The sequence below is a fragment of the Thalassophryne amazonica genome, chromosome 7, assembly GCF_902500255.1.
Source record: "Thalassophryne amazonica chromosome 7, fThaAma1.1, whole genome shotgun sequence".
Classification (NCBI taxonomy): Eukaryota; Metazoa; Chordata; class Actinopteri; order Batrachoidiformes; family Batrachoididae; genus Thalassophryne; species Thalassophryne amazonica.
This window is the reverse complement of record NC_047109.1, coordinates 118,900,168-118,923,812: the sequence shown is the minus strand read 5'-3', so window position 1 is coordinate 118,923,812 and position 23,645 is coordinate 118,900,168. Positions and strand designations below refer to the sequence as shown.

Below are 23,645 nucleotides of genomic sequence, written 5' to 3'. Positions count from 1 at the left end.
GGGGGTGGCGGGGCTGACCTGCGGAAGTCAACAACTACCTCCTTGTCTTGGCCTTAGGTGGCCTTGGGGCAACTGTTTGTTGTGATTGGCGCTTAATAAATAAAATTGATTTGATTTGGTCTTCTGGGTGTTGAGGATGAGGTTGTTGTCTCTGCACCACCAGGTCAGTTCTCCATTCCTCGCCTGACGCTGCTCATCCCCTTGGCTAATGAGCCCTATCACTGCTGTAGTCGTCTGCAAACTTAACAAGATTATTCTTGTGCTGGGCTCTGCAGTCGAAGTGTCATCAATGTGTACAGCAGTGGACTGAGCACACAACCCTGGGGTGAGCCAGTGTTCAGGATGGAGTGGTCTTCTGCCCATCTATTTGACTCTACTTCTACTGCCTCTACTGGTGGCTTGGCTCTCACTGCGGTATTGTATCACTTCCTGTTCCGGAGCACAGCTGTGTTTTTCTGTATCTGTTAGCTGTTTAATCTGCACAGTTAGATTGATCAGTTAACTAGATAACGATTGTTTCACAGTGTAATCTTCACCTGCCTTAACTAAAGCACTCCCTCTGCTGAATACACCTCTAAATTATTTACACATTATTCACTTTGCTGTGTTTTAGGAATCCGCTAGCTTAGCGCAGCTACTAGCTCTTAGCCAGTTTAGCATGGCGGCTTCTCCTGTCTCTCCCGCACTTTTCTGCTCTGGTGGTGAAATGTTTAGTTATTTCCTCGGCCTCCTTTAGCAGTAATGGTACTTGTAATAAGTGTAGCTTATTCCGTAGCTTTGGAGACCAGGTTGGGACGAATTGGAGACTCGGCTCCGCATCTTGGAAAATCCTACAGCTAGCCAGGCCCCTGTAGTCGGTGGCGGACCAAGGTAGCTTAGCCGCCGTTAGTTCCCCTCCAGCAGAGATCCCGAGCAGCCGGGAAAGCAGGAGCCGACTGGGGTGAAGTGTGAGGAGGAAGTGTAGTCCTAACAGAAGCCCCATGTACACCGCCAACCCGTTCACATCTCTAACCGTTTTTTCCCCACTCGAGACACACCCGCCGAGGACAAACTCTGGTTATTGCCGACTCTGTTTTGAGAAATGTGAAGTTTGCAACACCAGCAACCATAGTCAATTGTCTTCCGGGGGCCAGAGCAGGCGACACTGAAGGAAATTTGAAACTGCTGGCTAAGGCTAAGCGTAAATTTGGTAAGACTGTAATTCACGTTGGCAGTAATGACACCCGGTTACGCCAATCGGAGGTCACTAAAATTAATATTGAATTGGTGTGTAACTTTGCAAAAACAATGTCGGACTCTGTAGTTTTCTCTGGGCCCCTCCCCAATCAGACCGGGAGTGATATGTTTAGCCGCATGTTCTCCCTGAATTGCTGGCTGTCTGAGTGGTGTCCAAAAAATGAGGTGGGCTTCATAGATAATTGGCAAAGCTTTTGGGGAAAACCTGGTCTTGTTAGGAGAGACGGCATCCATCCCACTTTGGATGGAGCAGCTCTCATTTCTAGAAATCTGGCCAATTTTCTTAAATCCTCCAAACTGTGGCTATCCAGGGTTGGGACCAGGAAGCAGAGTTGTAGTCTTACACACCTCTCTGCAGCTTCTCTCCCCCTGCCATCCCCTCATTAACCCTCATCCCAGTAAGACAGGTGCCTGCTCCAAGACCACCAATAACCAGCAAAAATCTATTTAAGCATAAAAATTCAAAAAGAAAAAATAATATAGCACCTTCAACTGCACCACAGACTAAAACAGTTAAATGTGGTCTAATAAACATTAGGTCTCTCTCTTCTAAGTCCCTGTTAGTAAATTATATAATAATTGATCAACATATTGATTTATTCTGCCTTACAGAAACCTGGTTACAGCAGGATGAATATGTTAGTTTAAATGAGTCAACACCCCCGAGTCACACTAACTGCCAGAACGCTCGTAGCATGGGCCGAGGCGGAGGATTAGCAGCAATCTTCCACTCCAGCTTATTAATTAATCAAAAACCAGACAGAGCTTTAAGTCATTTGAAAGCTTAACTCTTAGTCTTGTCCATCCAAATTGGAAGTCCCCAAAACCAGTTTTATTTGTTGTTAGCTATCGTCCACCTGGTCGTTACTGTGAGTTTTCTCTGTGAATTTTCGGACCTTTTGTCTGACTTAGTGCTTAGCTCAGATAGATAATTATAGTGGGCGATTTTAACATCCACACAGATGCTGAGAATGACAGCCTCAACGCTGCATTTAATCTATTGTTAGATTCGATTGGCTTTGCTCAAAATGTAAATGAGTCCACCCACCACTTTAATCATACCTTAGATCTTGTTCTGACTTATGGGTATGTAAATTGAAGACTTAACAGTATTCCCTGAAAACCCCTTCTGTCTGATCATTTCTTAATAACATTTACTCTGATGGACTAACCCAGCAGTGGGGAATAAGTTTCATTACAGTAGAACGTCTTTCAGAAAGCGCTGTAACTAGGTTTTGAGGATATGATTCCTTCTTCTTTATGTTCTCCAATGCCATATACCAACACAGGGCAGAGTAGCTAACTAAACTCTGTGAGTGAGATAGATTATCTCATCAATAGTTTTATATCCTCATTGAGGACAACTTTGGATGCTGTTGCTCCTCTGAAAAAGAGAGCCTTAAATCAGAAGTGCCTGACTCCGTGGTATAACTCACAAACTTGCAGCTTAAAGCAGATAGCCTGTAAGTTGGAGAGGAAATGGCGTCTCACTAATTTAGAAGATCTTCACTTAGCCTGGAAAAAGAGCCTGTTGCTCTATAAAAAAGCCCTCCGTAAAGCTAGGACATCTTACTACTCATCACTAATTGAAGAAAATAAGAACAACCCCAGGTTTCTTTTCAGCACTGTAGCCAGGATGACAAAGAGTCAGAGCTCTATTGAGCCGAGTATCCCTTTAACTTTAACTAGTAATGACTTCATGACTTTCTTTGCTAATAAAATTTAAACTATTAGAGAAAAAATGACTCATAACCATCCCAAAGACATATCGTTCTCTTTGGCTGCTTTCAGTGATGCTGGTATTTGGTTAGACTCTTTCTCTCCGATTGTTCTGTCTGAGTTATTTTCATTAGTTACTTCATCCAAACCATCAACATGTCTATTAGATCTCATTCCTACCAGGCTGCTCAAGGAAGCCCTACCATTAATTAATGCTTCGATCTTAATATGATCAATTCTGTCTTATTAGTTGGCTATGTACCACAGGCTTTTAAGGTGGCAGTAATTAAAACCATTACTTAAAAAGCCATCACTTGACCCAGCTATCTTAGCTAATTATAGGCCAATCTCCAACTTCCTTTCTCTCAAAAATTCTTGAAAGGGTAGTTGTAAAACAGCTAACTGATCATCTGCAGAGGAATGGTCTATTTGAAGAGTTTCAGTCAGGGTTTAGAAGTTCATCATAGTACAGAAACAGCATGAGTGAAGTTACAAATGATCTTCTTATGGCCTCAGACAGTGGACCTCATCTCTGTGCTTGCTCTGTTAGACCTCAGTGCTGCTTTTGATACTGTTGACCATAAATTTTATTACAGAGATTAGAGCATGCCATAGGTATTAAGGCACTGCGCTGCGGTGGTTTGAATCATATTATCTAATAGATTACAATTTGTTCATGTAAATGGGGAATCTTCTTCACAGACTACGGTTAATTATGGAGTTCCACAAGGTTCTGTGCTAGGACCAATTTTATTCACTTTATACATGCTTCCCTTAGGCAGTATTATTAGACAGCATTGCTTAAATTTTCATTGTTACGCAGATGATACCCAGCTTTATCTATCCATGAAGCCAGAGAGGACACACCAATTACCTAAACTGCAGGATTGTCTTACAGACATAAAGACATGGATGACCTCTAATTTCCTGCTTTTAAACTCAGATAAAACTGAAGTTATTGTACTTGGCCACCACAAATCTTAGAAACATGGTGTCTAACCAGATCCTTACTCTGGATGGCATTACCCTGACCTCTAGTAATACTGTGATAAATCTTGGAGTCATTTTTGATCAGGATATGTCATTCAATGCGCATATTAAACAAATATGTAGGACTGCTTTTTTGCATTTGCGCAATATCTCTAAAATGAGAAAGGTCTTGTCTCAGAGTGATGCTGAAAAACTAATTCATGCATTTATTTCCTCTAGGCTGGACTATTGTAATTCATTATTATCAGGTTGTCCTAAAAGTTCCCTGAAAAGCCTTCAGTTAATTCAAAATGCTGCAGCTAGAGTGCTGACAGGGACTAGAAGGAGAGAGCATATTTCACCCATATTGGCCTCTCTTCATTGGCTTCCTGTTAATTCTAGAATAGAATTTAAAATTCTTCTTCTTACTTATAAGGTTTTGAATAATCAGGTCCCATCTTATCTTAGGGACCTCATAGTACCAATGGGAGGCAGAGCCTTCAGCTTTCAGGCTCCTCTCCTAACAGTGGAACTGGTAGGCTTTATTTTTACTTTGAGACTAAACCTTCTCAGGACTGCTGCTTTTACTGTGACTGCATCAAAATGAACAGTTATCACTTACAAAAAGAGCATCAGAACATGACATCACAGTTATGTCAACTTTGGAATTAATCTGTACCTCAGTTCTTAACATCACTGCTGTCGGAAACCGAAGTCTCCGTAGCTGTTTGTTGCAAATGCTGTATACGAGGTCTGTCCAAAAAGTAACAGACCTTTTTATTTTTTTTTCAAAAACCATATGGATTTCAATCACGTGTGATTGCATCAGCCAAGCTTGAACCTTCATGCGCATGCGTGAGTTTTTTCACGCCTGTCGGTTGCGCCATTCGCCTGTGAGCAGGCTTTGAGTGAGCACTGGTCCACCCCCCTCGTCGGATTTTTATTGCGAATAAATGTCTGAACGGTTTGGAGCTTTGATGCATCAATTTTTTTTCCAGAAACTGTGAGAGACCTCCAGGTGGACACCATTCGGAAAATTAATATGGCTTTCAGGGATGATTTTATGGGGATTACACAGATTAAGGAGTGCTCCAGACGGTTTAAAGACCGTGCACAGCGTCTGAGAGCGCGGCGCGCTCCGAGCGCCGATTGACAGGCTCAAACCCCACTGAAACAACCAGATCATTTCCAACGTGAATGTTTTGTTGATCCGGGATGTCGTCTGACTTTCACAAAAAGGCAGAAGGTGTGGACATCAGCACTTTTCAGCACATTCTACTGTTACAGGAGTTTTTTTCATGGAAAAAGAAGCAGAGGATTGCCCCACCGTGCCGCTCATGGTGCGGGACAAAACCACCTCCGTGTTGGTCTCACAGGATGACTTTCAGACGGCTTCCGGTTGCTTTTCAGTTGTGTGAATATCCGAGAAATTGAGCATGAGCTGGACATGCCCCAACATGTCCTGTGAGGCTTCATCACGGCCTTGCTCCGCAGCGATGCGCGGAATTCCTCCGCTCCTCTTTCCATGACAAAAACTCCTGTAACAGTGGAATGTGCCGTACATTTCTAAATTGGACGCTGTATTGATCCGGTATGTCGTCTGACTAGCACAGGAATTGCGGAAGACGTGGACATCAGCACTTTTTCGGCACACTGAGACAGACGTGCGGAGGAATTTAATTTCAATTTATTTCATTTATATAGCACCAAATCACAACAAAGTTGCCTCAAGGTGCTTTACACAACTAAGGTCTAACCTTACCAACCCCCAGAGCAAGAACACAGGGGAAAGTGGTAAGAAAAAAAAAAAAAAAAACTCCCTCTGATGATATTGAGGAAGAAACCCCAAGCAGACCAGACTCAAAGGGGTGACCATCTGCGTGGGCCATGCTACAGACACAATTTACAAAACAAATATACAGGAAATTTTGCTCGTGCATGGGATGGGACAGTCACAGAAGTAGACATCACCCCCATCTCTGGATGGAGCCGCACCTCAAACAGAGAGAAAAAAAATAGAATCAGGCATCAGAAAGACAACAAATACTGTATAATTTGTCAGCATTAAACAATAAGAAAAACAGAAGAAATACTAAGGTGATCGCCGGCCACTAGCCCTAAGCTTCACTAAAAGACCCAGAATTTAGGTAAAGTTGAGGCCGCAGCCCGCTGCATTTACTAATAAAATTAATAAAAGAAAATAAATAAATAAATAAAGAGTAAAAAGCATAGTAACATACTATGCCAGTATGCTAGCCATACGAAAGGGAAAATAAGCACATTTAAGTCTGGACTTGAAAGTCTCTACAGAATCTGATTGTTTTATTGACGCAGGGAGATCATTCCACAGAACAGGGGCACGATAAGGGAAAGTTCTGACCCGCAGACTTCTTATTCACCTTAGGGACACAACGTAGTCCTGGTTTGTTCTTTACTCGAGGGAGGGAGTGAGAATTCAGCACTTCCTGTTTGAGTGTGAGCTTGTCACTGAGTTCCCACGAGATTCCATCGGATCTCCTCTGTCAATCCAGGAAGTGTTTGACATTTGAACATTTCCTGTTTTACTGTGGATTTGAAAATTGGCACTTCATGTTTAGGACGTCCTGTACCATGAGCGAGCTTCGCGGCGCTGCGTGGCGCTTCGCTCATATAATACAGACATAAACATAACCGAGGCCCGAGGCGTCAGCGCACATCCACCGGCGCGGCTCCACCTGAAGCCCGAGGCGTCAGCGCACATCCACCGGCGCGGCTCCACCTGAAGCCCGAGGCGCCAGCGCACATCCACCGGCGCGGCTCCACCTGAAGCCCGAGGCGTCAGCGCAGTTCCACCGGCGCGGCTTTACCGAGGCCCGAGGCGTCAGCGCACATCCACCGGCGCGGCTCCACCTGAAGCCCGAGGCGTCAGCGCACATCCACCGGCGCGGCTCCACCTGAAGCCCGAGGCGCCAGCGCACATCCACCGGCGCGGCTCCACCTGAAGCCCGAGGCGTCAGCGCAGTTCCACCGGCGCGGCTTTACCGAGGCCCGAGGCGCCATCTGACCATGGGTCCTAAGAAGGCACTGACGGCGGAGGAGGGAGACGATATCAAGAAGTCCCTGGACTTTTTGTGTGAGGAAATCTCTGTGGTTAAAATGCAGCAGAAATCCATTATGGAGCTGGTGGAAGAAGTGAAGGCTCTCCGGATCCAGAATGCCGAGAAAGACCGGCGTCTGGTGTACCTGGAGAACCGTGTTGCGGAGTTGGAACAGTACACAAGGATGAACGACGTTATTATTACAGGAATTCATATTAAACCTCGATCCTATGCACGGGCGGTGTCAGAAGACAGCGGAGGGGAGGCCAACGAGCATGAGGCCAGCTCAGTGGAACAACAGGTGGCTGACAACAACAGGTGGCTGCAATCTAAAGGTATTCAAATGGACTGTAATAACATTGAAGCGTGCCACCCCCTGCCCAGGAGAGAGGATGGAGACAAGCGAGCTGTTATAATGAGGTTTGTCAACAGAAAACATAAAATGGCATTGTTAAAACAGGGACGGAAACTCAAAGGAACAAACGTATTCATCAATGAACATCTGACCAAAAGAAATGCAGACATCGCCAGGAAAGCTTGTTTCTTAAAAAAGCAGGGAAAAATTCAACAGACATGGACATCCAACTGCAAAACATTTATCAAATTGAATGGAACACCAGAACAAGCAAAGGTTATGGTAATCAGGAACATCGAGGATCTGGACAAATATGACCAATAAGGTATGAGGACACAAACACATCACAACACCATGACACAGACCAGAGGAACCTATTCATCTACTACCTATTCATCTACATCTGGAGACAAGAAGGATATAACTCAAAGGATTGCTGATCATGGAAAAGTAGAACTGAGAACATTTAAATACACAGACCACAATGTACTGGACTTGGAGCACGATATAGACCCGGACAATAATTTCTTCTCAAATATCAATGACAGTTGTTGCTATTATACAGATGAACAGTTTAATCGGATCATTAGAACGGATAACAAATTATCAATAATTCATTTCAACAGCAGAAGTCTATATGCAAACTTTAACAACATTAAAGAATATTTAAGTCAATTTTAAAAAAATATTAACATAATTGCTATATCAGAAACATGGATCAATGAAGATAAAGGAATGGATTTTGAACTGGATGGATATGAATTTAATTGTGTAAACAGAAAGAATAAGAGTGGAGGAGGAGTGGCTGTGTATGTGGATAAGAACATGGATTATAAAATAGTAGACAATATGACAACTGTGATCTATAACTTATTAGAATGTATAACTATTGAAATATGTGAAGAAAAAAGCAAAAATGTATTAGTCAGCTGTATATATAGAGCACCAGGATCTAGTATTGAAACATTCACTGACTGTATGGGAAAAATGTTCTCAAAAACTAATCAAAAAACTGTGTTCATTTGTGGTGACTTAAATATTGATCTGCTCAATCCAAATAAGCATAAAATAACAGATGAATTTATCAGTATAATGTACAGTATGAGTTTATATCCAAAAATCACCAGGCCAAGCAGAATTACATCCCATAGTGCTACCTTAATTGATAATATATTCAGCAATGATATTGAAATAACACTGAGTGATTATTAATCAATGACATTAGTGATCATCTACCAGTTTTTCATCGTTTATAATAGAAACCATCGGCGGAATCAGCCAGAGGAGAAATAAAATACAGGCGAGTGCGGACAGAGGAAAACATGAACACACTAAAGAAGGATTTACAGGAGCAAAACTGGGAAAAGGTATACAGTGAAAGTGATGTTGATAGTGCATATGAAACTTTTTACAAATATTTACATCATTAATGATAAAAATTGTCCAATTACACAAGACTACAGAAAACAAAAAATCCAAGCTCGACCATGGATGACGAAAGGGTTACGAAATGCATGTAATAAGAAAAATACACTGTATAGAGAATTCATAAACTAAAGACTAAAGAGGCAGAAAATAGATATAAGAAATACAAAATAGATTACCTAATATTATACGGGTATGTAGGAAGGAATATTATAGTAACATATTATATATAACAAAAACAATATTAAAGGATATGGGATATATTAATAGCATTATCAAAAATGTAATAAAAAACAGAGTTACCCTCAGTATTTCATTGATAATAAATGTCAAGAAGGAAAATAATGATGAGGTAGTCAACGGTTTTTAATAATTTTTTTGTAAATATTGGACCAAGCTTGGCAGAAAAAATTCCCGATTCCCAACCTGAGGATTGGGATAATAATCTCATAGAAAGAATCCTGTTCAATGTTCCTCACAGCAGTGGATGGAAATGAAATTATAGACATTGTGAATAATTGTAAATATAAAACATCTACCGATTTAAATGAAATTGATATGGTGGTGTAAAACAGGTCATTGAATGGATTGTAAACCATTAACATACATCTGTAACTTATCAGTTCAAACCGGTAAATTTCCCAATCAAATGAAAATAGCTAAGTGTTGTGCCGCTGTATAATACTGGGGATAGACACCACTTCACAAATTATAGACCTGTTTTCTTTGATTCCACAATTTTCCAAATTATTAGAAAAGTTATTCAATAATAGATTAGACAAATTCATAAATAAACATAAATTACTTACTGATAGTCAATATGGATTCAGAGCACATAGTTCAACATCACTTGCATTAACAGAATCAGTTGAGGAGATTACAAACGCCATAGACCACAAATTACATTCAGTTGGAATATTATAGACCTTAAAAGGCTTTGATACAATCATCAATGACATATTAATCAATAAACTTGAACAGTATGGGATTAGGGGGTTGGTGTTGCACTGGGTGAGAAGCTACTTAAGTAACAGAAAACAGTTTGTGAAGTTGGGGGAATATATGTCATCATGCTTGGACAATGCTTGTGGCGTCCCACAGGGGTCAGTATTGGGTATAAAATGTTTCTAATTTATATAAATGATATTGTCAGTGTTTCCAAAATATTAAAATTAGTATTATTTGCAAATGACACAAGCATTTTTTGTTCAGGGGGGGATTTGCAGGAGTTACTGAAGGAGGATCAGTAAAGAAATGGGAAAATTGAAAATATGGTTTGACAGAAACAAATTATCATTAAACTTAAGTAAAACAAAATACATGTTATTTGGTATTGTAATACAGACATACAGGTTCAGTACAAGTCGAGGGGGTAGATATTGAAGGGTACATGAAAATAAGTTTCTGGGGGTGATAATAGATGATAAGATAAACTGGAAGACTCATATAAAACATATACAAAGTAAACTGTCAAGAAGCATTTCAGTTCTAAACAAAGCGAAACATATTCTGGACCACACTCACTCCGCATTCTTTACTGCTCACTGGTTTTACCATATTTACAGTACTGTGCAGAGGTATGGGGTAATACTTATAAAGGTACAACACAATCACTATCAGTAATGCAGACTAAGAGCTATAAGAATTATTCATAATACTGGCTATAGAGATCATACAAATCCACTATTTTTTACAATCCAAATTCTTAAAATTCACAGACTTGGTTCATTTTCAAACAGTACAAATTGTGTATAAAGCAATAAACAATTTACTTCCAGCAAATATTAAAAAATATGTTTTTTAACAGATCAGGGGATTACAGTCTGAGGGGGAAATTTAATTTAAAGCATCAGTGGGCACAAACACTTAAAAGGTTTCTGTATTTCTGTCTGTGTGGTGAGGATGTGGAACAGATTGGGAGTGGGGCTCAAGCAATGTCCAGCATGAACCAGTTCAAAACAGCGGTACAAAAATATGTTTTTTTCTAGGTATAGGGAGGAGGAAGGGTAATGAGGGTTAGGGTGTTTTTGTTTTTTGCTTCGGCTTGTAAATATATAGTATTTTGTATGTAAGTAGGTATGTGTAGATGTATATTTATGTTTGTGTATATATATGTGTATATATGTATATATATATATATATATATATATATATTGATATCGGTTTAGGTGTGTAGGAATCTATGTGTATATGTGGCAAAGGGTATTACTGGTTGTGGGGAAGAAGGGGTAGGGATAAATAAGCTGATGCTTCACCCTACCCCTTTTCGGACATGTTGGGTACACAGTAGGAACTTTTTTGTTGTTGTCTTTACTGATCTATCTTGTAATTGTTGTTGTATCAAATGTTCGAAATAAACAGTTTTCATTCATTCATTCACCCTGAGAATGCAAAGCCCAGGCTGGTATGTAGGGTTTAATTAGGTCTGCTAGGTAGGGAGGTGCCAGTTCATGAATAATTTTATAGGTGAGTAGCAGAACCTTAAAATCTGATCTCACTGGGACAGGAAGCCAGTGAAGAGACGCAAAAATGGGTGTAATGTGGTCAAACTTTCTGCTTCGTGTCAAAAGTCCTGGCTGCAGCATTTTGAAACCAACTGGAGACCCCTAATGCTGGACTGTGGTAAACCAGAAAATAGACACTGCAGTAGTCCAACCTAGGAGAGATAAACGCATGGATCAGGGTCTCAGCATCAGCCATAGACAGGATGGGACGAATCTTTGCTATATTTTGCAGGTGGAAGAAAGCAGTCCTAGTAGTATCTCTAATGTGGAGGTCAAAGGAGAACATAGGATCAAAAATTACCCCAAGGTTCCTCAATTTATCAGTGTGATGTATGACACTGTATCAGAGTTTAAAAGGAGGAAGTTGCGAGACATCCAGCTTCTCACTGATGCAAGGGAATCTTCTAAGGATTTTATGTAGATGAGATTACCAGCAGTTACTGGCATGTAACCTGAGTATCAACATAGCAGTGAAAGGTAATCCCAAAACGCTGCAATTTGTGCTCAAAGGGTGCTATATAAAGGAAGAAAAAGCAGGGTACATAAGACGGGGCCCCTGTGGAACCCCAAATGTCATGTCACTAGGTTAGAGGTAGTGTTACTGTACAAACACAGTGAACGACTGGTCAGGTATGACGTCACCATGCAGGGCACTCCCAGTAATCCCAAAATGATTTTTCAGCTTATCAAGTACAATATGATGATCCACTGTATCAAATGCAGCACTGAGATCTAACGGCACCAGAACCGTAGTGGTGTCTGAATCCATTGTAAGCAGAAGAACATTCACCACTTCAGTGAGAGCCGTCTCTGTGGAATGATATTTTCTAAAAGCAGACTGCAGAGGCACAAAGAGATTATTCTCAGTAAGATAGTCTACGAGCTGCCGTGACACCACTTTTCCCAAAATTTCAGAGTAAAATGATAGATTTGATTTCGGCCGATGGTTTTTCAATACACTAGGGTCAAGATTAGGTTTCTTAAGTAATGGTTTAATCACTGCAGATTTGAAACATTTAGGAACAGATCCAGAAGTTAAAGAAAGATTAATAATTTCCAGCACAGTCGGCCCAAGAGTGGGCCACACGTCCTTAAACAGTTTTGTTGGTATAGGATCAAATAAACAGGTTGTGCTTTTTGTAGACGTTATGAGTTCTGTTAGCATGCCTAGTGAGATACTATCAAATTCTGTAAATCTAGGTAATACCTCAGTAATGGTGCCAACCTCAATAGCAGGGTGTAGTGGCTGGGTTAAGGCATGTCGGGATATGTTTAACCTAATGTCTTCTATTTTCTTCTCAAAGTAAAGTGCAACTTAAGTAAGTTTTTTCCTCTTCAAGAGTCATGTTTGTCAGGTGCAACATATACTCCAAAAAATATATTAGCTGCTGCACTTTATGAAATAACATACAACAGATGGTTTTGAATTTTTATGAAAACCTTCAAGTACACTTTAGATTTTGCAAAACTTGCGTTCCTGAAGAACCCTGATCAGACACGATGGCTTACGAACAGAAAATGCCCAATAAGAGCAGCATTATGGCCCAGTTACACAGCAACATGATTCCTGAACAAAGGGGAAAAAGTAAATAAATAAATAAATAAATAAATAAAAATCGCCGAATATCCTGTGAATGGGAATCAAGAGCGCAAAAGGGACGAAAGCGGAACAAAACGAAACCAAAGCTAATGTTGATCTCCATGCTTTAAACTGCTGGAGCAGTGTGTGTCTGCATCTGTGCGTTCCAGGACTCAGTGCTGGGACGCACTGAGTCACAAAACAAAAAAACAAAAAACAAAACAAAACACTGAAGCGCTTGTTCAATATTCATGAGAAGCCCCATTTTTACAAAAAAATAAATAAAAAAAAAACACACACACACACGCTAAATACACCACCAAAATTATACACACTGCAAACACGAAATTTCTCAAATCTCTCAAATACCAAAACTCTAATTGCTGTCTGTATGCCTGAAATGCACACGTACGAGACACAGGGAGAGAGAGGAGGGACAGACAGAGACAGAGAAAGAGAGACTCTGTCTGCCTTTTTTTTTTTTTCCAAAGCCTGGTGTTTCTGATCACTGGCACTGTGGCACACACACGAGCACGTGGGTTTGATTACCAGTTCTGATCATGCACACACTGGCGCTGTGTTTGTGGATCAGACACTTCACCTTCCTTCCAGCTGATACTGGATGAATGCATTCAGTGTTTGGATGTGTTGTAGCGCACGTATGCCAACAACACACACAGAAGGACTGCCTCGTACATGATTTAGAGACTCAAACGTTCAAAAAAAAAGAATGCAGCCATTTGCAATCACACTGGGTTTTCTGTTTTTATATGTCACACCTCTGTGATCAAAGCTGTTCACACGCAAATGTCCACTGCTGCTGGAACTTTTTTTTTTTTTCACACTTGATGCTCAAAGTCTCGCCTCTGTAAACTGCTGGCTGGTTTGCACAAACCGAGACTCAGTTCACTCAGAGATCAGAGCAGACGACATAAAATATCATTACGTCGTGTCGGCCGTCAGCTCCACGGAAACAAAGCGATCAAGGATCACTTCTTCAAAAACGTCTGAACTGTCAGACGCTGAAAGGGCCAGCAGGCTCTTCTGTCTGTAGAGGCTGGAGGACAGCAAGCCCTTCAGAGTTCATGGACAGAATTCTGCAGCTCCAGCCAACACCACGATCACGGGCTTTCATGCACTGGTGGAGAGGCCGACAAATTCTTCCTGGCAGGCCAGCACCATGGCATGACCACAGCAGTACTCGCACAGAGGGGCAGAAGCCTCACACCGCACACACCCGCTGCAGCTCCTCCGCAAAAGTGCTCACAAATCGGCTTTTGTACTGGTGTGAAAACATTCAGCTGGTTGAACAAAGTCAAACTAAACACTAACGTTACAAAAACTAAAGCAAACAATAAACAATGAAAAACCATCAAGAACTACAGCAAAACAAAATCTGGACAAATTGAGGTTTTCAGTGGCATCTGTTCAAATTTTTCAACAGTTTCAAAATCCTGACAAAGTGCCAGCTGCAGGAACAAAGCTGCGCGAAGGTTCAACGGCACCAACGAAAGTCAATGAAAGTCCAGATTTCTTGTTTCGTTTGAGATTCATTGCCCTTCATTAAGTGCTGTGTGACCGGGCCTTTAGGTGTATTCACACCAACAGGAAGCAACACAAGTAACGCACAGCAGAGCTTTCTGAAAACACTCTGCAGGCATCCCACGGGCCATGAGGAGTTCAGATTCCGCAGAGAGTCAATAGGACAAGGCTTCTGTGGGTACAAATTCACCTCAAGTGGGGACAGAAAACTGGTTTGTGCGATGTGTTTGCACTGTGGCATACTGCATTGTTATGTGTCTTATTTTGTATTAGCAGCAGAAATACTGATTCAGTCAACTACTTGAAGCATTACAGAGTTTGCAGCAAAGATAATGAAGACAACAAAGAAGAAGACCATCCCCTTTAACTGTCAGTCTACAGTTTAGGAAACATGACCGCAACATTCAACCTAGAGTTTGTTGTGTTTAGATCAATAAATAAATGTAAACTGATGCATGCTGCATTAAAAAGTGACTTTTTGTGTATTTGCACATGTATACAGACCTGCAGCACTCCTCGAACCAGCAAGCGATATAGTCCCACATGTAGTACGGCTCAAAAGAGTTAAACAGGAGATTGGCCGTTTTGATCAGTTCCGCCGTCTTTTTGTTCTCTCGTAGTTTACTAAAAAGGAGCCAGAAATCCAAATGAGCAAATTCGCACTAGTGGATTAATACAATCCATCATTCAATCAATCAACAACAAAAAGTTTTACAATTAATCAATTCATCATCAGGAAACAAATGTTTTATTTTATCTTAGCAACAGTCCAAAACTCAAAGACATTAAATTCACATATAAAAACAACAACAACAACAAATGAGCAAAGCCTTCGACTTGCAAATGAGATCAAGTTTGGCATTTTTATTGACAATTATTTAAATAACTAATAGATTGTCACAAGTCTACTCGGCTTTGCCTCGTTGAATGATTTGTTCCAGCTTTCACTTCATGAAATATCCGTACCACTGAACTCATAAACATTCATTATTTGTATAATACACACACACACACACACACACACACACACACACACACACACACACACACACACTTCTTTAAATGAGTAAGAGACGAGTGGTTTTACCTGCTGAGGTGTGCATTGTCTTTGTTAAACGGACTCTGATTCTGAAGGTCTAATTCTGTTTGGCACTGTGTGTGTAATGTACGGAACACCTCAATGAGGACATCCTCTAGGATTGCTGGTCCTGAAGTACACACACAGACACACACACACGGTTTATTGAATTCAGATTTCTCGTGTGATGAATGTCACTGAAAAACTGTTCTGTGCTCACCGAGCTCCGGTTTGTCCAGCAGACTGATGAGGATGCGGAAGGGTTTGAGGTTGTGCATCAGGATGCTCTCCTCTTCTCCACCTCGAGCCTTCCCCTGCAGGATTCCTATCATCGCCTGAACAACACACACACACACACACACACACCTGTTACAGCATTTCAACCCAAAATGAACTGCATCACATTCATAGTCGCTGGAGAAACATTAACATGTCTGCCCAAAAAAATTACATTTATTCAAAGGTGCATCAGAAAAATAAGGTCAGTCCCTATTTTTGGAATTTGAATGGAATTTTCTGTGTTGCACCGGCATTCCTTTCCTCCTCAGGTTTGGTCCTGACCTGGTTGCACTGGATTGTTGTGACTGGCAGAAGCACAGAGAACCTTCTTTTCCGGCTAAAACATTAACATTTTTAACTTTTTTTTTTTAAATTAACATCATGATAAATCATTAGTTTTGTGAAAATTGCAAGTTGTGCCTTTTGGGACAAACTCAGCCTCTAATTTAACATGAGTGAAAGGAAAGTAAGTAAGTAAGTAAGTAAACTTTATTTATTTAGCGCCTTTCACAGACAGGGGTCACAAAGCGCTTTACAAGGTAAAACAAAAATATACAGTAAAACACTCAGTACTAAAAGATTATTGGCCATGAAAAGCCTGTTTAAAAAGTAGTCTTTAGTTGCTTTTTGAACATCTCAACAGAGTCCAGGGATCGCAGGGACAGAGGGAGTTCGTTCCAGAGACGAGGCGCTACGGCTTTAAAAGATCGGTCTCCTCGAGTTTTAAAGGAGATTCGCGGAACCATTAACAGGTTCTGACCTAAAGATCTGAGGCTGCGGGCTGAGGTGTAAGGCTGAATCAAGTCAGCAATGTAATCAGGAGGAGCTCTGAAAGTCAAAACCAAGATTTTAAAATTAATTCTGGAGGCAACAGGGAGCCAGTGGAGGGATTCCAAGATAGGCGTGATGTGGGCTCTCCTGTTGGTGCGGGTCAGAAGCCTCGCAGCAGAGTTCTGGACATACTGCAACAGATTTATCTCCTTCTTACCCAGGCAAATGAACAGGCTGTTGCAATAGTCCAATAGTCTAATTCTTTCTGTGACACCAACTGTTTAAGTTTGGCGATATTTCGCAGTTGAAAGAAGCAATTCTTCACAAGCTTGCTTGCGTGCTGAGCAAGAGACATTCCTTCATCAAAAATAACGCCAAGGTTTCTGCCGTTAAGCCCAAGTCACCAAGGAGACTCCTGATAACAGGAACAACACTGTCAGGGGCAACAATAAGTGTCAGTTTTTTCAGAGTTCAGTTGCAGACGGTTTCCATTAAGCCACTTCTTCACCTGTGACAGGCAGTCAAATAAAGAGTTCAATTTGTGGACTTCTGAAATCTTAAAGGAACAGTACAGTTGTAAGTCGTCCACAAACAGGTGGTAGGAAATATCCCTGAAGTCCTGAATCAACTGGCCGAGGGGAAGAACATACAACTGAAACAGCAGTGGCCCCAAAACAGAACCTTGTGGGACACCATACTGTAAAGCAGCTGTTTTCGATAGTTTATGGCCAGCCAACACACTAAAGGTCTTCTCCTCCAAGTATGAGGCAAACCACTTCAGCACGGACCCCGACAACCCTACCAGATTGTGCAGCCGGTTGACCATAATGCTATGGTCGACGGTGTCGAAGGCTGCGGACAGGTCTAGCAGGCTTAGGACTGTGCATCTTCCTGCATCAGTGGCCATCATGATATCACTAGACACTCTCAGTAGTGCGGTCTCGGTGGAGTGGTGTTTCCGAAAGCCTGACTGAAAAGTGTCATAGATGTTGTGCATCTCAAGGAAAGACGTTAGTTGTTTGCGACCACTTTTTCCAGTATTTTGCTTGAAAGGGGAGCTTCGATATTGGCCGGAAATTCTTAAGCTCAGACTGGTCCAAGTTAGGCTTTTTGAGTCTTGGTTCCACCACAGCATGTTTAAATGAGCTCGGAAAGAGACCGGATGACAGGGACATGTTGAACATTTTCATGACCCATGGCCCGACTGAGTCAAAAGTATCTAAAAAAAAGCTTGGAGGGAAGGACATCAAATGGGCATGAGGTCAGGTTCATTTTAGCTGCAACTGCTGCAATGTCTTCTAGTGACACTCGGTTGAAAGACGACCAGACCTGTAGTGGCAGTTCAGGCTGGACTGGGCCAGACCACAAGGGGTCAGTAAAGGCATTTTTTATGTGTCTGACATTATCAACAAAGAACTCCAAGAGGTCAGTGCCATCTGCTTTACAAAACTCAGAGGTTGTAGAGGCAGCATGGGACACGAGAGAGTTAATTGTGTTAAAAAGCACCTTCGGATTTCCCTTATTGGACATTATCAGGCGATGGAAAGATTTAGATCTTGCCTCTCTTAATGCATCATTTAACATGGAAATAAGGTCCCTGAGATGTAACCTATGGACCTCAAGGTGCGTGGATTTCCACAAGCGCTCTGTTTTCCGACACAGTCTTCTTAACTCCAAGACACTGTCACTTATCCATGGACATGACTTCTCACAGACATTATTTGTTTTGAAAGGGGCCACCAAGTCCAATAATGTGGCACAGTGAGAGTTAAAATGATGCATAAGATCATTGACATCCGTACAGTCATTAAAAGCACTGGGATGAAATAAGGCACAAAATCTGTCAGCTGTAGTTTGTGTAATGATCCTGCTTTCTGCCCTTTTAGAGACAGGCCTAGGCTCAGGGGGAACATCAACCTGAAAAAAAAAAAATACAGCTGTGGTCACTCAGGTGGACGTCTTCCACATGCATATTTGTGACATGTAGGCCAAGAGAAAACACCAAGTCCAGAGTATGACCCTTCGAGTGGGTGGGGCCCGATACATGTTTAAAATCAAAAGTTTCAATCATATATAAAAGTTCCAGTGCTGGGTTGGACGTAGTATCATCAATGTGTAGGTTAAAATCTCCAAGAACTAAAACACTTTCCAATTTTATAAGAGAAGATAAAAAACTGTTGAACTCATGTAGAAAAACCCCTGCAGGGCCAGGAGGGCAATAGATTAAGATACAGTAAAAAGAGTTTAAAGAGCCAACCTTTATTACTTGTGACTCAAAAGAAGAGAAGTGTTCAGTGTCAATCACTCTGCATGTGTATCTGTCCTGATACACAGCAGCAAGACCTCCACCTCTACAAGAGAGGCGGGGCTTCCCAAGAGCGCAGCAGCCAACAGGGCACAGTTCGTTTAAGAAAAAAAAACTCTCCGTCCTTCTGCCACGTCTCTGTGAGGAACATGAAGTCCAAGCTCTCCCTGGTAAAGAGCTTGTTGAGAGAAAAAGCTTTGTTTGCTATCGAGCGCGCATTCAATAGACCAATCCGACTTGATGTCATCCCCTTCGCGTCAGCTGGGCAGAGCGTGATTGGTCGCAGCCAGCTCTCGCGGTCACGTGGTCCCCGGCTGTACCGGCGGATCAGCTGTTTCTCCGTTGTTTTTGTTGGTGGTGGTGGTGGGGCCTGAGGCCAAGATGAAAGGTGGGCAGACATCTGAGAGCACGAATGCCACGGAGCCGTTCCATCTCGTCGCCAGCATCGCAGAGACTCCATACCGGTGTTCTGAGGGAGCGGTGGCTGTGACGCAGCGATTTCATTCGCGTCCCGCTGAAGAGGAACCATTTGCAACCACCGGTAGCCTCGGTCCAAGCGGGAGAAACCGGCTGACCACATGACCCGTTTGATTACGCACTGCATGCCGGCCCTGCGCCCTCTCCTCCTCCACGAGTTCTTCCTGGGATTGCCTGGGAAAGGAAAAGTAACATCTAAACACTCCAACTCTTCTTTACACTGACTGACTCTTGTGGATGTCACTGTATTTACAGCTAAAACTTGCAGCCATCTTTTAAATACAGAGACTGAATCTCAACCTCTGAAAAAGCAGATTATCAATCATTAGATCAATTACACCCCATTTCAAACAATTTCCCTTCAGGCTGGCTTTACTGTGGCAGTACTGAACATTTATTTTTGTCTGTTAAAGCAGCTCAAAAATGGTAAAAATCATCAAGGCAGAAAGAAAACGTATAAATATGTTTTTGGCTACGGTAGTCAGTCTGACCATCATCTTGGAGGCACTTCAGTGCTCATTTCTGGATTCAGTAGCATGCTGCAGACAGAAGTTGCAGGTTACATTTCCAGCTGAACCCAGGTCCCATTTACAGCTGGGTGGACTGAGACAATGCTGATGAAGTGTCTTGACCAAAGACACAAACTAGTAGTATGACAGGAATCGAACACAGGTACATCCTCGATGAGTCCATAGCTTAGCCTCTAACTCAGTGGTGTCCAAACTATTCCAGAAAGGGCAGAGGGTGCAGGTTTTCTTTGCAGCCATTGACTCCAGCAGGTGATTTCACTGATGAACTCATCCCACCTGCTCAAAGTGATGTTAATCAGTGAAATCACCTGCTGCTCTAACTGAACCTGAAGTTCTCCAAGGTCATCACCACCTTTGATGATCATTATTAATCCATCCTGATGCCCCAAAAACTATTTACAGCACTGACAAAAGCCCAGGAGAATGTAAAACCTTTGACCACGACCTCCGCTTTTGGGTCACAACCTGACCCCATAATGACCTGCAGCCTCCAGAGTTACTGGGCCTCCTTCAGTTAATTCAAAATGCTGCAGCTAGAGTACTGACGGGGACTAGAAGGAGAGAGCATATCTCACCCATATTGGCCTCTCTTCATTGGCTTCCTGTTAATTCTAGAATAGAATTTAAAATTCTTCTTCTTACTTATAAGGTTTTGAATAATCAGGTCCCATCTTATCTTAGGGACCTCGTAGTACCATATCACCCCAATAGAGCGCTTCGCTCTCAGACTGCAGGCTTACTTGTAGTTCCTAGGGTTTGTAAGAGTAGAATGGGAGGCAGAGCCTTCAGCTTTCAGGCTCCTCTCCTGTGGAACCAGCTCCCAATTCAGATCAGGGAGACAGACACCCTCTCTACTTTTAAGATTAGGCTTAAAACTTTCCTTTTTGCTAAAGCTTATAGTTAGGGCTGGATCAGGTGACCCTAAACCATCCCTTAGTTATGCTGCTATAGACGTAGACTGCTGGGGGGGTTCCCATGATGCACTGTTTCTTTCTCCTTTTGCTCTGTATGCACCACTCTGCATTTAATCATTAGTGATCGATCTCTGCTCCCCTCCACAGCATGTCTTTTCCTGGTTCTCTCCCTCAGCCCCAACCAGTCCCAGCAGAAGACTGCCCCTCCCTGAGCCTGGTTCTGCTGGAGGTTTCTTCCTGTTAAAAGGGAGTTTTTCCTTCCCACTGTAGCCAAGTGCTTGCTCACAGGGGGTCGTTTTGACCGTTGGGGTTTTACATAATTATTGTATGGCCTTGCCTTACAATATAAAGCGCCTTGGGGCAACTGTTTGTTGTGATTTGGCGCTATATAAAAATTGATTGATTGATTGATTTTGTCTACCACCTAGGCTAACTTGCCTTTAGTCCACATAAACTTTAGTTTCATCATGTATTAGTTTTATGCTGCATCTGAAATTTTAAAAACTGACCCCCCCCCCCCCCACCAAAAGTCCCTGTAGCACAAAACACCTCCCAGTGGAGGAAACTCAAATAATGATTTCAGACCACACAGAACAGCTTACAAAAAATAAAAAAAATCCCCCCTCGCAAGCACGTGTGTGTGCATTTGTGTGAGCTGTCTTCAAAGGTTGCTGGGAATAAAGCAGATGGGCGCAATGAAAACCCAAATTGGAGAGCAGGAGGTGTGGGAAGACAAAGATTAAAGGGGACAGATAAGTTTGTGCGGCAGAGAAACAAGCCACAGTTCTGCCAAATTCAGGGCCGTCTTCTGCCAACACACCTCCATCCTCACATGCACTCACACGCTTCGCATCTCAAGAGACCTCTGAATGTAATGCACTGTAGACGTCACTGAAGAAACACTGCCGGCCTGCATTTGTGTAGAATTTGGTGGACGTGCAGAGAGCCCACCTGCACCAGCATGTCTTTGGAGAAGGTGTTGAAGTACTGGCTGGCGTGTTCCTCGGGGTTACTCTGCCGCGTGCTGCGAGGGCCTGTCATCACCCCGTTGTTGTCAAAACCTTCACAAACAGAAAGAACAAGACATAAATGCCCACATTTTCACATACATAAAAATACAGTAAAGTATATCTTATATATTATATTCCAATTCTAAGGTGGAACTATGCCAGTATACTAAGGTATATCTAAATATCTAAAAAGGAAGAGTAAAATAGGAGACTAGAAAAGAGCAGAGTCACTTAGGTGTCTGGTCTTGAGAACCAGGGAGTGTAGGAAAGGTACTTGAATGAATATTTGTCAAGCCATTATCTGTCACCATGGCGACGCTTTATTACAATTTATAAATTATTGGAAGTGAAGCCCCCAGTGCTGTGTGTCATTTGGCCGTCACCAAAGACTTTGCAACTTTTGGTTTGACTAAACACAATTCAAGCTGACAAAAATGAAGCAGCCAGTATCAGCGGAAGCTAAATATTTAACACTTACCAGCATTTCCGTCCACAGTGAGTCAAAAACGACAAAGCAGAGGAAGAAAATTACGACCACTCAAGAAGAGGTGAAGCACAAACAGTGTACAGTTAGTTTGTGGATGAAGATCGAACACAGCTGAGGCCACAAAACATGTGTGTGTCCGCGTGTGTCAGATCTAGTTCTTGTAATGTCACAGTGTTGTTACTGATAGAACACATTTCCTGCTCCTTCACTGAGGAACAAGGAACTAAAAACATTGGTGCTGATTTGTTGAACAACTGTACTGATTTTTTTTTTTCCTTTTTGACACTTTCAAACACCATTTAACTTTATCTTTAATAACTTTCTCTCAATTCTAAGCCAAATCACTGGTAACTCTAAGCTGGCCAAGCTACCCGTGTCCTTGGACACATCATCTTCATTGTCCCCGTCCACTCAGCTGTAAATGGGTACCAGTCTTGGCTGGGGAAGTAACCTGTGATGGACTGGTGTCCCGTCCTGATGGAGTACCGGACTCTCATTCTCTTCATGTTACAGTATCTGGGGATAAGCACTGGGACCAACAGGCATCAGGTCCTGAAAGCTTTAATCATCAAACATTATTAAACTGCAATTTGAGGGATGTTTGAGCTCATTTCTGATGTTTAACTAAACCTGCAACATAAGTCAAATTTAATTTGCCGTAGGAAACACGTTAAAGCTTGTACCAACAATAGCTTCTTGTGTTACAGACTGAGTGGCTACTTATTACACACAGCGGAGAAAGTTAAAGAACGATAGTGCAAAATGACACGCGGGCGCCGCCGAAGGTCTCAGCTCTGATGCTGCGTACAAGAACTGGGGGCTGTGACAAGACAGTAAAAGAGAACCGCTTCAAAACATTTCAAGCCAATTTTCTTCAAATGTTATCAGTTCCTCTATCAAAGCCGGCATATCTGCTGACAGTTGGATGTTGTATAAACTCGTGCATCGTGATGTCAAACTCTGCATGTAGCAACAAAGAACAACTGAATTGATGCTGACAGTCAACATTTTTGCACAGAGAAAACTGATCACGCATCGATAACCAATCAGACCAAGTAGAATGGTTTGTGACTTTGATAGAATTTTATCAATTCCCATCCTAAGTGCTAAGTGACAATGGACAACTAGCTTAAATGATTAAAAGTCCAGTTTGAAAGATGATCTCCACAAACAGCACCTGCTAACGGAGCAACATCTGACCTGCTCTGGTACCACTGTGAAAACAAGGTTGTTAAACGCCTCTCAAATTACTTCCCACCAACCTTCTGTCATCCACACGGGCAGAAAATGTGAACACATGAAACCACAACACAGTGAAGCTCTTATGTTCCATTTTTTGGTCATTTTCACATAACTGTTGCCCGGTCTGCAGTGATAGATGGGTACTG

At 42.1% G+C, this 23,645-nt stretch overlaps 1 protein-coding gene across 1 annotated transcript in view; it reads right to left on the bottom strand.

Annotated features, from left to right (window-relative positions):
* dop1a (DOP1 leucine zipper like protein A) overlaps positions 1–23,645 on the bottom strand; it is a 156,802-nt gene that overhangs the window by 100,632 nt on the left and 32,525 nt on the right. The window contains 4 exon segments of the mRNA XM_034175420.1: positions 14,911–15,030; positions 15,494–15,614; positions 15,705–15,819; positions 21,712–21,821. Of these exon segments, the coding sequence (XP_034031311.1) occupies positions 14,911–15,030; positions 15,494–15,614; positions 15,705–15,819; positions 21,712–21,821 (466 nt within the window).